Source organism: Peromyscus californicus, unplaced genomic scaffold (genome assembly GCF_007827085.1).
Source record: "Peromyscus californicus insignis strain IS unplaced genomic scaffold, ASM782708v3 Scaffold_13__1_contigs__length_99412109, whole genome shotgun sequence".
NCBI classification, from domain to species: Eukaryota; Metazoa; Chordata; class Mammalia; order Rodentia; family Cricetidae; genus Peromyscus; species Peromyscus californicus.
In genome coordinates this window covers 1,333,500-1,347,872 of record NW_026294424.1, presented here as the reverse complement: position 1 = coordinate 1,347,872, position 14,373 = coordinate 1,333,500, and the positions used below count along the sequence as shown (strand labels likewise).

The window sequence follows — 14,373 nt, the reverse complement described above, 5'->3', positions numbered from 1 at the left end:
GGTGGGCTACCTCTTGGGCTTTAGTCAATAAGTAGCTGCTTGTAAAACATGAATTTTTGTTTGTTTGTTTTTTTATTATTATTATTAAGAAATTTTCTATTCATTTTACATACCAACCACAGATCTCCCTCTCCTCTCTACTTCCACCCCCAGCCTTCCCTCCAATCCCCCTCTTCCCATTCCCACCTCCTCCAAGGCAAAGTCTCCCCTGGGGAGTCAGCAGAGCCTGATACAGGCAGGTCCAAGCCCCTCCTCCCTACACCAAAGCTGTCCAAGGTGTCCCACCATAGGCACTGGGCTCCAAAAAGCTGGATCATGCACCAGGAATGGATCCCGATTCCACTGCCTGGGGGCCCCCTAAACAGTTCAAGTTAAACAACTGTCTCGCCTATCCAGAGGGTCTAGTCCAGTACCATGGGGGCTCCTCAGCTATTGGTCCACAGTTCATGTGTTTCCACTATGCAAACAGGAATTTTTAACCTGTGTGTGTGTGTGTGTGTGTGTGTGTGTGTGTGTGTGTGTGTGTGTGTGTGTGTAGGAGAGGGGTTGCTGAGGTCTGAACCAAGGGTCTCACACAGGTTAGGAAAACCCTCAGCCACTGGGCTATATCCCCAGCCCTCTCAACTTTCACTCTTTACTTTGACACAGGATTCACTATGTTTCCCAGGCTGGCCTTGAGTTTACAATCCTCCTGCTTCGTTCTCCCAGGCCACTGAGGTGACAAGTCTATGCCACCAGAGCCTGGGGTTTGGTTGTGCCAAGGACAGTTTTCTAAATGTGAGATTGTTGGGCACAAGGCTGTACATACCTTTGATGTCGCCTTGAATTTCTACAGAAAGCACTGTCCCTCTTCACCCTTGGGCCCAGCCCCATCCCATTGTCCTCCCTCACATTCCCGCCAGCACAAGGAGCAGCAGAAGGAGCAAGTGTCCCTTGGCGAGGCCTCCAGCACTGCAGAGGATGCCGTCCAGTACCTCTGCCAGTGGAGGAGTGTGATGGCTGAGCACACCGCTGCCCTGGAGGAGCTGCAGGAGCATCTGGACCAGGCTGCCCTGGATGACCTCCGGGTCCTGACGGTGTCACTGTCTGAGAAAGCCACAGAGGAGCTGAGGCGCCTGCAGAGCACAGCCATGACGCAGGAGCTGCTGAAACGTAGTGCACCCTGGCTCTTCCTGCAGCAGATCCTAGAGGAGCACAGCAGGGAATCTGCGGTCCGCACGGCGCAGCTGGAGGCAGAGGAGAGAGAACATGGCCAGGAGCTGGTGCAGGGCGTGAGGCAGCGGCTGCAGCAGGATGCACCAGAGGCCTGCACTGAGGAGCAGGCAGAGCTGAGGCATTGGGAGCACTTGGTGTTCACGTGAGTGATGATGAGTGGGCGTTCTCAGCATCCTTCCCCACCACGCTGGGAAGGGAGTGGTTCATGCAGGAGGGAGAGGCAGGGTGGCTGAGTGTGTGATGCCATCCCCGGACGAATAAGATCTACAGTGTTTATTAGTCACACGCACTGGGCCTACAAGTCACACAGGATTATATATGACCTGCAGGGCCATCGAGGGATGAGGCGTTGTAGGCCAGGAAGGTGGGTAACCCAGCTTCTGTGGGGGACATAGACTTATGTGGATCATCCAGTGTGTCAGGGAGTGAAGTATGCCTGATCCTTCCATGGGAAGTATGGTATGAGTCAGGTGTGGTAGTCAGGCCTGGAATTCTAGCACTTGGAAAGTAGAGGCCAGGAGATCAGCCAGTTTGAGGCCAGACTGGGCTACGTGATGCCATGTCTCAAAATAAAATAAGTGCTGGGGAGATGGCTCGGTTGATAAGTGCTTGCTGAACATGCGTGAGGACCTGAGTCGGGATCCCCAGAACCCAGTAAAAGAGCTGACTGCAGAGCCTGTAATCCCAGCGCTGGGGAGGCAGAGATGGGAGGACCCCTACAGTCTCACCAGAGTGGCAGACTCCAGGCTCAGTAAGAGACTCTCTCAAAAGAATAAGGTAGAGAACAATTGAGGAAGATACCTAACACTGGCCTCTGGTCTCCATATTCATGTGCACACACATGTACATGTACCTGTACATGTGCACACACACACACACACACAAACATGTATCTGTACACACACACACACACACACACACACACACACACACACACACACACACCAACGGCAAGTAAATGCTACCTTGCCAAGCCTGGTGGCACACTCCTATAACTTCGGCATTCAGAGGCAGAAAGAGATCATGTGCTTGAGGCTCGCCTGGGCTACACGGTGAGACCCTACCTCACAGGACAAAAACAAAGGAGTTGCGCTGGCTGGTTCAGGGACTTAAAGAGTGTGTGTGGCTTGCATGAGGTTGTTCAGGCCCTCTCAACCCACCCTGTGTCACCAGGATTCCAGGTAACACATGATGTAGCCACAGGCTCGGTCCTGGCACCCCTCTGCACTGGTTTTGCCTGGCGTGTTACCCACTCACACATGATTTGAGCTGTTGACTGTCATGGTCCACACAGAACCCTGCAATGGCTACTCCTGTAGAGCACAGCCATCCACAGTGACCAAGGCTCCTGCTTTATCACCAGAATGTGACGTGTTAGACCCAGCTGGGGAAGCTGTGGACGGTTGGTGGCAGAATCCGGGGGCTCTGTCCGACAGCTGCACTTCCTGACACACCTGCCAGTTCTTTGGCCCAGGAAGAGGGCCTTTGGTGTGTAATCATGGTGGTCCAGAATGATGGTGGTCCACAAAGCATTGAGTACTTGCTGGAGGGAGAGTGGAGGAGCTCCAGACATGGCTAGTGTGGAGTGAGCAGGGCGCTGTAGATGGAGAAATCCATATTTAAGTTGTATGTATGAATGTGGGAAAGACGCTAAACCACTCCTGGCCTCATCTTTCTTGTGTGTAAAGTGAGGTGATAGTACTGAATTCTTTTGAGTGCTTTCTGCAGTGCGTGATGCTGTTTGAAGTGTCTGGGTTGTACTTGGGAACCTCTGAGTAGACACTGAGTAACACCGTGTCTATATGTAACTGTCCTCCCTGGAGGACAAGTGTTGCCGGTTCTGACGGTTTAACACCTCTTCCTGCACAGTCTGATGGTGTAACACCTCTTCCTGCACAGTCTGATGGTGTAACACCTCTTCCTGCACAGTCTGATGGTGTAACACCTCTTCTTGCAGAGTCTGATGGTGTAACACCTCTTCCTGCACAGTCTGACGGTTTAACACCTCTTCCTGCACAGTCTGATGGTTTAACACCTCTTCCTGCACAGTCTGATGGTGTAACACCTCTTCCTGCACAGTTTGATGGTTTAACACCTCTTCCTGCACAGTGCTTTCCCCAGGAACCAACCTTGCTGCCAGAAGAAGAGGCCAAGTGTGTTCAGAGAGTGGTAATGACTTGTGTGTGTGTGTGTGTGTGTGTGTGTGTGTGTGTGTGTGTGTGTGTGTGGTATGTGTGATGTGCATATGTGTGGTGCTGTGTGGTATGTATAATACCTGGGTGGTGTGTATATGTGGTGTGTGTGTGTGTGTTTGTGGTGTGTGTGTGTGTGTGTGTGTGTGTGTGTGTGTATGAGTGTATAGATGTACCCATGTGACATCTGAAGAGGCTGGGTGTCGTCCATCACTCTCCACCTTATTAACTTAAAACAAGGTCTCTCACTGAGCTGGAAGCTTTAACCATTTCTGGTGGGCTGGCTAGGTGGCAACCTCTCAGGATTTGCCTGTGTCTGCCCCTCAATGCTGTGGTTAAAGGTACATGCAGCCATGCCTGGCTTTCTATGTGGGTGCTGGGGATTTGAACTCAGGTCCTCATGACTACACAGCAAATGCTCTTGCTCACCGAGCCACCTCCCTAGTCGCTAGTGATGCTGCCTTGCTGGCATTCAGCAGTCTCCTGGTCGGCCCCGTCCGCTGCGTGAGTCTGACTTCCTTTGTCTTCCAGGGTCAGGTTAGTTGTTGCTTTCTTGCCCAGGAGGACAAGCTGCTGTCTCCTCTGAACAGTAAGAACCAGGTCTTCAAATCCACTTCTTATAACCACCATTGGTCTTTAGTCCACTCAGGTGATGCTCAGCTCAGACCTTCCCACAGTCCTGCTGGTGCAGGACTCTTTGAAGTATTTGAATTCCATCTGACATTCCCACAATCCAACAATCATTTCCTTCTGCTTCCTTTGGACCCTTAGTGCGGGGAGTGTTTTCCAAAGCCACCATCAAGTTAGCCACTCGTGGAATAATAGGACATCTCGCTTGGCCATCAGCAAACTTATGACTTCTCCAGGGGTTAAGGAGGGCTTAACCCGCAGACTCACACTGCCAGCTGCTTCCATACTTTGCTCATTTGAGACCCTGAGGGTTGTGACCTGCATTTTGGAGGCATTAAGTAAAAATAGCTCTTCACGATGGTTCTGAAACACACGTTGGTAAGCTGGATGGGCTGCAGCAAGCCGCTCTGAGTAAAGGGGGAAGCTGATGCCAAGAAATAATAGTGCCTTTGAGCCTCATCCACAGACTCCAGACCAAGCTTCTGGCCCAGTGCTGAGGCCCACCAGGGCAGGAGCCTGTCTCACACAGAGCTGTTTCCTGCTGCTCTCTGAGTGATTGATTGGTCATGGGACCAGGCCACGGGGCCAATCTATTAGAAGGCTGATGAGAGTATTGACTATTCACCGCAGAGTCCCTGTAGCTCAGGAGTCCTTGTTACCAAAGGTTAACAGGCAGAGGCTGTCCTGGGAAGAGGGACCAGGAAGAGGCATTCAAAATCTGGGGGGTGTCTTAGGATGTCAGCTGAGGACCCTGGGCATCTCTGAAAGCCAGACTCTATTTCCATCAGAAAACGTTCCAGAACTTTTCAGTCCCACATCCTACACTCAAGAGTCTGAACATGCGGAGCCCCACCCCTGACTTCCTATGGCAGGCGTGTTGCAAATATTTCCCAGTTTCAGAGCATTTACAAAGCATGTAAACATGCTCAGAAACATGAAGAACATGGATATAGGCACACTGGCCAAAGTGGGAGCCGGGAGGTGTCTCTCCCTGTGTTGCTCATTCCCTGAGGTTCAAGGCTGGGGTCAGGGTTCTCAGCGAGGCAGCCAGGATCTGCTCTGAAGGCTGCCACAGCCAAGCAGCCCCAACCTTGCCTTAAAGACACAGGCAGGTTTTCTCCTGAAGTCCAAATGAGGCCATGGATGGGGCCATTGTCCCCTGTCTGGACTCAGGGGATGCCCTGCTCCTTGTTTTGGTCAATCCCTGACTCTTGTAGACTCATAGACATACCACTTCTTCCCTCCGCCTTTGGTCCCCTTGGCCGGAACTCTCCCATCCTGATAAGGACACCACTCGTATTCTGAGCTGACTCTGCTCCAATGCCTCTAATCTTAACTTCTCTTATTTGTAGGACTCCATTTCTAAATATGCCTCATTCCTAGTGTGGTGTGGGGTTGACCCTGAACAGGTAATCTGGAGGACCCTGTTCAGTGCCCAGTACTCTACCACCCAGCATGGTGCCCAGCATGGACTGGGTTGTTAACGAGCCATTGGTCACTATCCTTTATGCAGGACTCAGTGCTGTGCTCTGTGGTGAAGTGAACATCCCTCTTCTGCATGTATGACGTGCTGCTTGGCTGGATGAACAGTGCCTCATTCGTTTGATAGAGTGTTGTACACAGCCTTGTATACACTAGGTACTCAAGAAATACAAAGGCATGGAGAAGCATCTAAAGCTCTTTGCTCCAGGCAGGGATTTAGTCCCCTCTCCACCCCTTGCCATGTTGTCTCTGACCCAGTCTGCGGTCACTGTCGCCTCCCAGGAAGCTCTGCTGTGCGGCCATCTCACTGTCTGAAGAAGACCTGCTCAGGATGAGGCAGGAGGCCCAGGGCTGCTTCACCCAGCTGGACCGGAGCTTGGCCCTCCCCAGGGTCCGAGCACGAGTGCTACAGCAGCAGTTGCAGATGGCCTGGCGGGAAGCAGAGTTCCGGAAACTGGACGAGGCCCTGGCTGCGCCTGAGCTGCAGGTAAGGACCATGCCTGGACTGCCCATTGCAGAAATGACTGCGGACCCATGGGGTCCTGTGCTTCCATTGGTTCCGAGCTAGTCATCTCCCTGTCCCCCATTCACTACTCTCTAGCCGTGGTGTCCTCTGAACACTCCTAAAACTTCTGAGCTTGCCCTGATCTCAGGGTCTGCAATAGACCATGATGGTGCCAAGCCCAGCACGAACAGTGACCATCAGCAGCCACGAGTGTCAACCTTCTCCCAACTCAGAGCCATACTCTTGGGCTTCTCCTGAGCATTGCACAGGGTGTCTGGGAGTCACCTAGTCTCCCCCTGCCTCCAGCTCCCATCATTCTCTGATTCAGGGGTCCGAAATGCCCTTTTGTATGTGGCACAGAGGTGGGTGCTCACCTCAGCTCAGCGGAGTCGTGAAAAGGGGTGCTCTCATGCTGGTCCTAAAGGCTGAGAGCTGACAGCCACCTTTAGTGACACCTCTTATGTGCATTCATCCTCCAGGTTCCTGTGGACTAGACCTGACCCAAGGCTACAACTCTACTTGGCCTTTTCACATCCTGTTGTGGTGTCTCTGTTCTACCTAGGCCATTCTTTAGACCTTTCAGAACCTCTGCACCTCCCATCCTAGGCTCAGCCTCTGCTTCTAGGGAGCTTAACAGAAGATGAAGCCCTTGAACTCCCTGTTTCCTCTGCCTGCAATATGCTTTGTAGTCTAGTCAAGTGTCAGCTCAGTGCGGCCTCTGCAGAGGAGCCTGCCTTGAATGCGCATCTAAACCCACCGCTCAGGCCGCAGCTGTCAGAACACTGTCTCTCCACCACCATGGCCTGAGGTGGAAGTCTGCAGTTTAGCCCTGTGCACACCTCCCTTTGGCTTGGGAAGAAGCCACTACCTCCTCTGATCTGTCACTTCCCACAGTCTAAGGCGAGAAAGCTGCGTTCCAAGGGCAGAGGCAAGGCGGATCTTCTGAAGAAGAGCCTGGAGGATAAGATCCGTCTCTTCGAGGAGCGGGCCCCTGAAGACCTGGCTGACAAGGTAGGGCTGAGTTCTGGCTGTCTACAGCATGCACAGCTTAGAGAACAGAGACCACCCATCGCCACCCAAGTCACAGGCCATGAGTGTCCAGTCCTCCAGATGGGGCCCATTCCTTGAAAGTGCTCTGATTCCCTCCCCAGGAAACCCACTTCCTCACCTTCCTTGTGTTAAGGTCAGTTCAGAAGACACAGACCAGGCCTACATCCTAGGGACCCAAACTGACCCCATCAACCAACCATGATGTTACCAAGACTTCCCGGGGGAGAAGAAGCCCAAGTCAAGCTTCCAAGGAGCAGGCAGAGGGGAGCTGTGCAATGAGTTCCCAGTACAGGACGAGGAGAGGAGGGGCCTGGTGCGGGATGCAGGGGCTGCTGCACTGATGGAGTCTCCATCATAGCAAGACTGATGGGAGTGTTTCCTCCAGAGCCTTTGGTCTGGACCCGCCAGAGTGAAGTTGTGTGTTGTCAAGGGAGTTGTGGCCAGAGGAGGGAGATTTGTGAGAGAAAATGGGTATCCCAGTCCTGACTCAATGCTTCTACCTTACCGGTGCCGAAGCCGCCAAGGGAATGCAGGGCCCCTCTGAAAGGATGCTCAGTGGGTGTGCTGAGCCATGGCGAGGAGGGGGAGGGGAGACAGGAGCCTGGTGGAGTTATCAGACAGCAGGCTGGAAGCCCTGGGAGCCAGCTTGCTGATGCTGTTGAAGAGGGGCAGCCCACTGAGAGACTGCTCTGTTCCCTGGGTGGCCAGGAACCAACTTGGAGTTGGCAAAGACAGATGCACACCTGTTCCCACCTGCTGCTCCACCTCCCCCCCCCCCAACCCTGCCTCAGCTCCCTCTGCTCTCTTGAGTGATTGACTGCCAACGCTCACATGAACAGGAAGGTGTTCGAACACTAACATGGCTTCTGGGTCCATGAGGGAAGATTCTGTGCTGAGTAAGCCAGGCCCCCCCAGAGAAAGATGTTGAGAGGTACTGACACTGTGACCTTTTGTTTATTCTTTATTTGTGTGTATGATCGTGCAGAGGCAGATGTCTAGGTATGTGTGTCTAAGCCAGAGGACAACCTCAGGTGTCATTTCCCGGGCACCGTCCACCTTTTGTTGTCTTGAGAAAGGGTCTCTCATTGGCCGGAAGCTTGCCAAGCAGGTGAAGCTGGCTGGCTAGAGAGCCCCAGGGACAGGCCTGCCTCCATCCCCCCAGCACAGGGATTTAAATGCATACTATCAGGCCTGGGTTTTTTATTTTGTTTTTAATGTGAGTTCTGGGCCTCGAACTCTGGTCTTCATGCCTGCAAGGTGATCACTTTACCAACTCCCAGCTCCACCTGTGGCCTTGTATAACAGGTCAACCTCACAAAGATCTGTTTCACTCTGGCAGTTGCTCATAGCATAGGCATCCTTGAGCCAGCAGCATTCCCGCTCCTCCAGAACCAAGACAGATTTCCTCTCTGTGCTTGTGTGTTCCTTCAGGGTAATTGAGGGGGTGATGGCAGCCCCCCCACCCAGAGGTGAGTGCCATACTGAGTTTATTCTCTCGCTAAAATGGTTGGGGGTTCTTCCGAGAGCCAGAGCCAATGTGATACATACATACAAAGGCAGCTAGACCAGAGGAAATCTGCTCTGGAAATTATGGAAGCCAAGAAGATCCATGTTCCGTCATCTGCAGCGTGGGAAACCCTGAGAACTGGAGGAGTAATTTATGTAGTCTGAAGACCCGAGGCTGGGGCTGTGCTGAGGCTCAGAGTCTGGAGCTTGATGTGCAGTAGAACTAATGCATGGGCAGAAGGGTGGTCCAGCTTGAGAGGAGAGTGACTTCACCCTTCCTCTGCTTCTGGCTCTCTTTAGAACCTTGGGGGGTTGCGGATGCTCACCCAGGTAGGTGAGGGAATATTCTATCCCATTCAGATGATCTCAACATTCGTCTCTTCCCTAAACACTCAGAACCCTGGGCACCCCTTAGCTCAGCCAAGTGAGTACCGGCAGTGAACACCACAATCACATTTCAGGTCTGGAGTGTGCTCCCTCTCCTGCCACTGTCCGGAACCCCTGTGTTGAGAAAGCAGAGAATATGCACAGCTTGATATATGTGTGTGTGTGTGTGTGTGTGTGTGTGTGTGTGTGTGTGTGTGGTGTGTGGTATGTTCTGTCTCTCACTGATGAGAAGTGGATGTCTGTCTACATTGTGTTCTTATTGCTATTTGTTGTATGTACATGTTCCTGTGTGCATGTGTGTGCAGGTTAGCATGTTCCTGTGTGCACATGTCTGTGAGGTAGAGGACAGGATGATGACCTGTGTCTTCCTCACTTACTTTCCACTTTTTTTTTTTTTAAACAAGCTCTCTTTCTGAACCTGGAATTCACTAGCTGGCTAGGTCAGCCTTGGGAATCCTCCTGTCTCTGTCTCCCCAACACGAGGGTTCTAGACACACAGGGTCTTACCCCGCTTTTATGTGGGTGCTGGGGATGTGGATTCAGGTCTCTGGCTTGCATAACAAGCACTCTGGCAACCGAGCCATCTCCCCAGCCCTGTGCCTCCCCACTCTCCATCTACTACCTTCTTATCTGTCAATCTGTCAAGCATCTCTTGCTACATTTCTCCCTAATGATGAAACTTGAAGGGTCCCCATGCCAAAACATAGAAGTCACCATTGCCTTTCAACCTAGTATAATGTCTCAAGATACATGGACGTGTTAACCCCATTTAACCTCCTCAATGATTGGACACATAGGTTCTGAACTCTTTGATGTTTCAAGGATCCTAGAATCTCAGCATGGACTGTTCACCTACTGTATCGAGGCACAGGACAGATGCCACTGTGCGTCTTACAGATGAGAAGATGGGGGACCGAATGATCTTCCAGCTCCTGTCACAGAGCTGTGAGCAGCAGGGCATGAAGTTTTGCACTGTGCATCCTTGCTCATTAGCGGGTCCATTTGATGGACACCTCAGCTCACCCTTGGCATGCTTCTCCTGCTGCTTTTGATCAGCAGACATGAGAATACTCATAAATATTCCTTAGGAGCATGTAAAGCTAAGTGAAGATGACAAGCCCATGGTTCCATTCACCCGTTGTTCCTCAGTTTGTTTTAATGACACGCACCTCCCCCATCTCCACTCACCCATTCATTATTCATTGACTGTTTCCAGATTTCCTGATGTGCTATACATGCACACTTCCTCAGGAGTATCACACTCGGGGACTAACTTCAGGCCTGCTCATCAACAGCATGCCCCATGGTGCTTCTACAGCTGCCTGGCCATTATGCAGAGGCGGCTGGTATTTGCCGGGACACCTCTTCAAGGTCCTCTTGACTTCACAGGCCATTACTGTGAATACCGTGTTCATCTTCAGGTGGCCTGACGAGAGAGTGGGTAGCATGGGTCCTTACAAATGTCCGTCTTAGGGAGGGGAGGAAAGCTCATACAGCCCCAAAGCCCAGAAAGACTCCAGCTAGTTCTGTCTGATTTTATGCCTGTTTTGTCCCTTGAGGCAGCTGATGTGTCTGCATTTCCCTGAAACACTGAGAGAGAGATACAGAGAGAGAGAGACACACAGAGAGACACAGAGAGACAGAGACAGAGAGACACAGAGAGACAGAGAGAGACAGAGAGAGAGAGAGAAAGAGTCTTAACTTCCTGCAACCTCAAACTAAATCCATACTCCATTATTTATATTCATAGGGCTGGGGATGGAATCCAGGTCTTTGTTCGTGTGTGGCAAGTGCTGTACCACTGAGCTACCTCGAGCCCATCAGCTGATGTTTCTATGCTTGTATTTTACCTCTGTCACAGATCAGATTACAGAGAGAGAGAGAGAGAGTGTGTGTTGAGGGGCTAAAAGTCAAACACGGGTGTTCTTCCTCAGTCACTGTCCACCTAGTGTGTTGAGACAAGGTGACAAGGTCTCACCTGGAACTCTTCAAGCAAGATCCCTGGCTGGCTGGCCAGAGCCCCAGGGATCTACCTGCCTCCCCTGCCTCCCAACTTTGGGATTACAAGCCTGTGCCACCATACCCAGCTTATTTACATGGGATCTGGGGAGTGAACTCATGGCCTTATGATTATGCAGGCAGAACTGCAGGACTGAGCCATCCCTCATCCCCACAGTGGATTTGGATGTTTCAGGGGAAAAAAAAAAACTCTTCTCCTTTTCTACACTGTTATTTTAAATTTTCACCTTCTTAACTTTTGTCTAACTTGTATGTACATTCTTAAAAAGAGTCAGATAATTGTAGAAAGCTTGTGCTAATAAACAAACAAATAAATAACAAAAGCTAGAGCAGGCCTTCCAGCCACACACATACACACTCTAACTTTACATCCGATCATTTGAGTTTCGGTCATGTGTCTCTAAACTGTATGCCCAACTTACACCTTCTTGATTTCTCTGCTTTGGATTACCTACTTGCTTTTTTCTATGAAAAGTGCCACATAGGAGCCCCTCCTTTACCCCCAACATAGTTAAATGGATGTTTATGATTTCAATCATCACTACCGAAGTTATCTACAAATGGATCATGGAGTAAACCGAGGTTGGTTTTCATCCTACATAACCTTTTGGTTTTCCCAGAGTTAATATTGTCCATTTGTTTCTTTTTCTTTTATTTATTTATTTTTTTTACTTTTCTCTGTGTTCATAACTACCCTATTCTACTTCTTGACAGTTGACCGAATGTTCCATCAGGACCATCTTCTCAAAGTCATCTCCCTCTGTGCCCTGCCACTCTGCCAGGTTTCTACTGGACTGGGTGTCTGGGCCTCGCACACAGCTCATTTTGTGGCCTCCTTTTGGGTCTTTGTCTTATTTCCTCCCTCCCTCTCTCCCTCCCTCCCTCCCTTCTTCCTTCCCTCTATCCCTCCCCTTCTTCCTTCCTTCTTTCTTTTTCTATTTTGCTTCTTTTTTTTATTTATTTCTGAGAAGGTCTATAAATTTATTTCCAAAAGATATTAGCAAGCTGGGTAAGATCTACTCTTATCTATGTTGGCAGGCATGAGCCAATTCACTGAGAGTCCAGTAGGAGCAAAAAGGTGGAAGAGATGTCATCTTTCTTTTTTCTTGACTTGAGACATCCATCTTCTATTGCCTTTGGATACTGGGGCTCAGACTGAGGTTTGTCCCAATAGTTCCGACTTACACCACCTTTCCTTGCTTCCCAGTCTCAGAGAGCGTGTCGGGAAATCTCAAAGCTTCCACAGCTGTGGCAATGCATCCTTCTGATAGCCCTACCCCTGTATATCTACACAGCTAGTTCTGTTTCTCTGGAGAGCTCTAACTAATACAACCAGTGGAAACAGCAAGTCTGGGCTGGGAACATAGCTACCTAGCTAGGAGAGTGTTTGCCTAGCATGCATGAAGCCTTGGGGTCAATCCCCAGCACCCCACATACTGATACAGTGGCTCACATCTGTAATATCAGTACTTGGAAGATGGAGGGAGGAGAACTGGAAGTTCAAGGTCATCTGTGAGGTCATAGTGACTTCAAGGCCAGCCTGACATACCTGAGACCTTGTCTTTTCGAGCCTGCCCAGATTAGAGATTGACCTAACTGGTTTCTCTTCAGGTCGTATAAATTTTTTGCCTTTTACTTTCCTTCTTTTTTATCCTTTTGTCTTGTCTTGTTTGTGAACGACAGCCTAGGTTGCATTTTGCAAGCCTTTGAATTTTTCATTTACATTTTCTTCCTCTAATTTTTGAGAGCTCTCCTGCCCTCTGCTCTCTTCTGGAGTAAGACTGTTCTTTTAGTGTTGATGCCTGCTGTGGCCTTCTGTCTTTCTCTAAGAATGTGAATAATTTTTTAAAGGTTTATTTATTTTATTTTAGGGGTATGTGTGTTTGTAAGTGCAGGTACCTAAGGAGGCTAGAACATGGCATTGGATCCTCTGGAACTGGAGACAGAGGTGGTTCTGAGATGTCTGATGTGGATGCTGGGAACCAAACCCAGGTCCTCTGCAAGAACAGCAAGTGTTCTTAGCCACTGAGCCATCTCTGCAGCCACCAAAACATGACTTTGTAAATTCCTCGGTACTCACTGCCTCCTGTGTGCTTGCTGGGAGCTTTCCTAGGAATGTGGTCCTTGGTGGTCTGCTAATGTTTACTAGTGGCCTAATGACCGCTCAGAAGCTCTGGGGCTCAGTGAGGCTTGTAGACCAAAGCCTTCACTTTTGGAAGACCCCCAGTGTAGTCCTTCAGAACTAGCTGAGTTCCTAAGAGAAGACCACTGTAGTCTTCTGCCTAGAGTGAAAAGCCTGGGTGTCCGATAGGAAAAGAGCTGGGAATTTCATAGTTGATATGCAAATTTGCACTCAAGTTTTCTATTTTCAGTGCAGAGCCTTGAGGTGCAGCTGGCTTCCTTTTCCAACTCGGATGTTCCCACAGGGTAAACCTTGAGTCATCTGCTGGTAGAAGGAGGAGGAGGCCTGCTGCACAGAGGTCAAGCAGGGCCATCTTTGGAGTTGCTTGTGAGATGCTCAGCCTTTTCTTCAGTCTTATCCCACTTCTTCATGTTGCTGATGCTCCTTTTCTGGGGTTTGGCTCATCCTGCAGAATATAGTATCTTGTTTCTGGTGTGCTCTACTCTGGCTGGCTGAGATTTCAGCTTTGGAGAATATGTCAATATTCTCCAATATGTCATTTACTGTTCAGTTACGCACTCTCAGGCTTTGACTCCTATCCTCTGCAAACAGGGATGTTTTTTACTTTCTTCCTTCCTGTTTGTATCCTTTTTATTTGCTTCTGTATTGGTGAAATTATTAAGGCCACTCCACATAGTTAAAAGGGAGGTTTATTTTGTGGGGTAACTTACAAGTGAAGGGATAGGTTGCAGGGTCCGGGAAAGGTGTAGTGCAGTCCAGCGGTGTTCTCTGGAGAACTCTGCTCGGTCTACCTCCAGCGTCCAGGGTCCAGGAATCAAGAAAGCCAGCGCATCTGGATCTCCGGTCTTCAGGGTCCTTTCTCAGCCCCGCCTTGTAGTGTGACCGTTACCAAAGCCTCAATGGGGGGTTGGAACTTCCAGATCAAAGCTGGAATGGCTACCCACTACACTTCTCTTCTCTTAATGCTCTAATAAGACCACCAGCCTTGTATTGAATGAAAGTGGAGAAAGTGGGTACCTTTGTCTGGATACTGATCTTAGTGGAAATGCTTCAAGATTTCCCCCACTGAATATAATGTTGGCTATAGGTTCATGCTATTTAGCATGTTTTATTTTGAAATATGTCCCTTTTTATTCTGAGTCTCTTCAGGACTTTTAACAAGAAGGGATATTAGATTTTGTCAAATGCCTCTTCTGTTTCTGTTGAAATGGCCATGCAATTTCTACCCTTGGAACTATTGATGC

At 49.9% G+C, this 14,373-nt stretch overlaps 1 protein-coding gene across 1 annotated transcript in view; it reads left to right on the top strand.

Moving 5' to 3' along the window:
* Positions 1-14,373, top strand: part of Evc2 (EvC ciliary complex subunit 2) — an 85,591-nt gene that overhangs the window by 48,349 nt on the left and 22,869 nt on the right. The window contains exons 12-14 of the mRNA XM_052736051.1: positions 903-1,357; positions 5,802-6,006; positions 6,919-7,035. Of these exons, the coding sequence (XP_052592011.1) occupies positions 903-1,357; positions 5,802-6,006; positions 6,919-7,035 (777 nt within the window). The remainder of the gene's footprint in view (positions 1-902; positions 1,358-5,801; positions 6,007-6,918; positions 7,036-14,373) is intronic.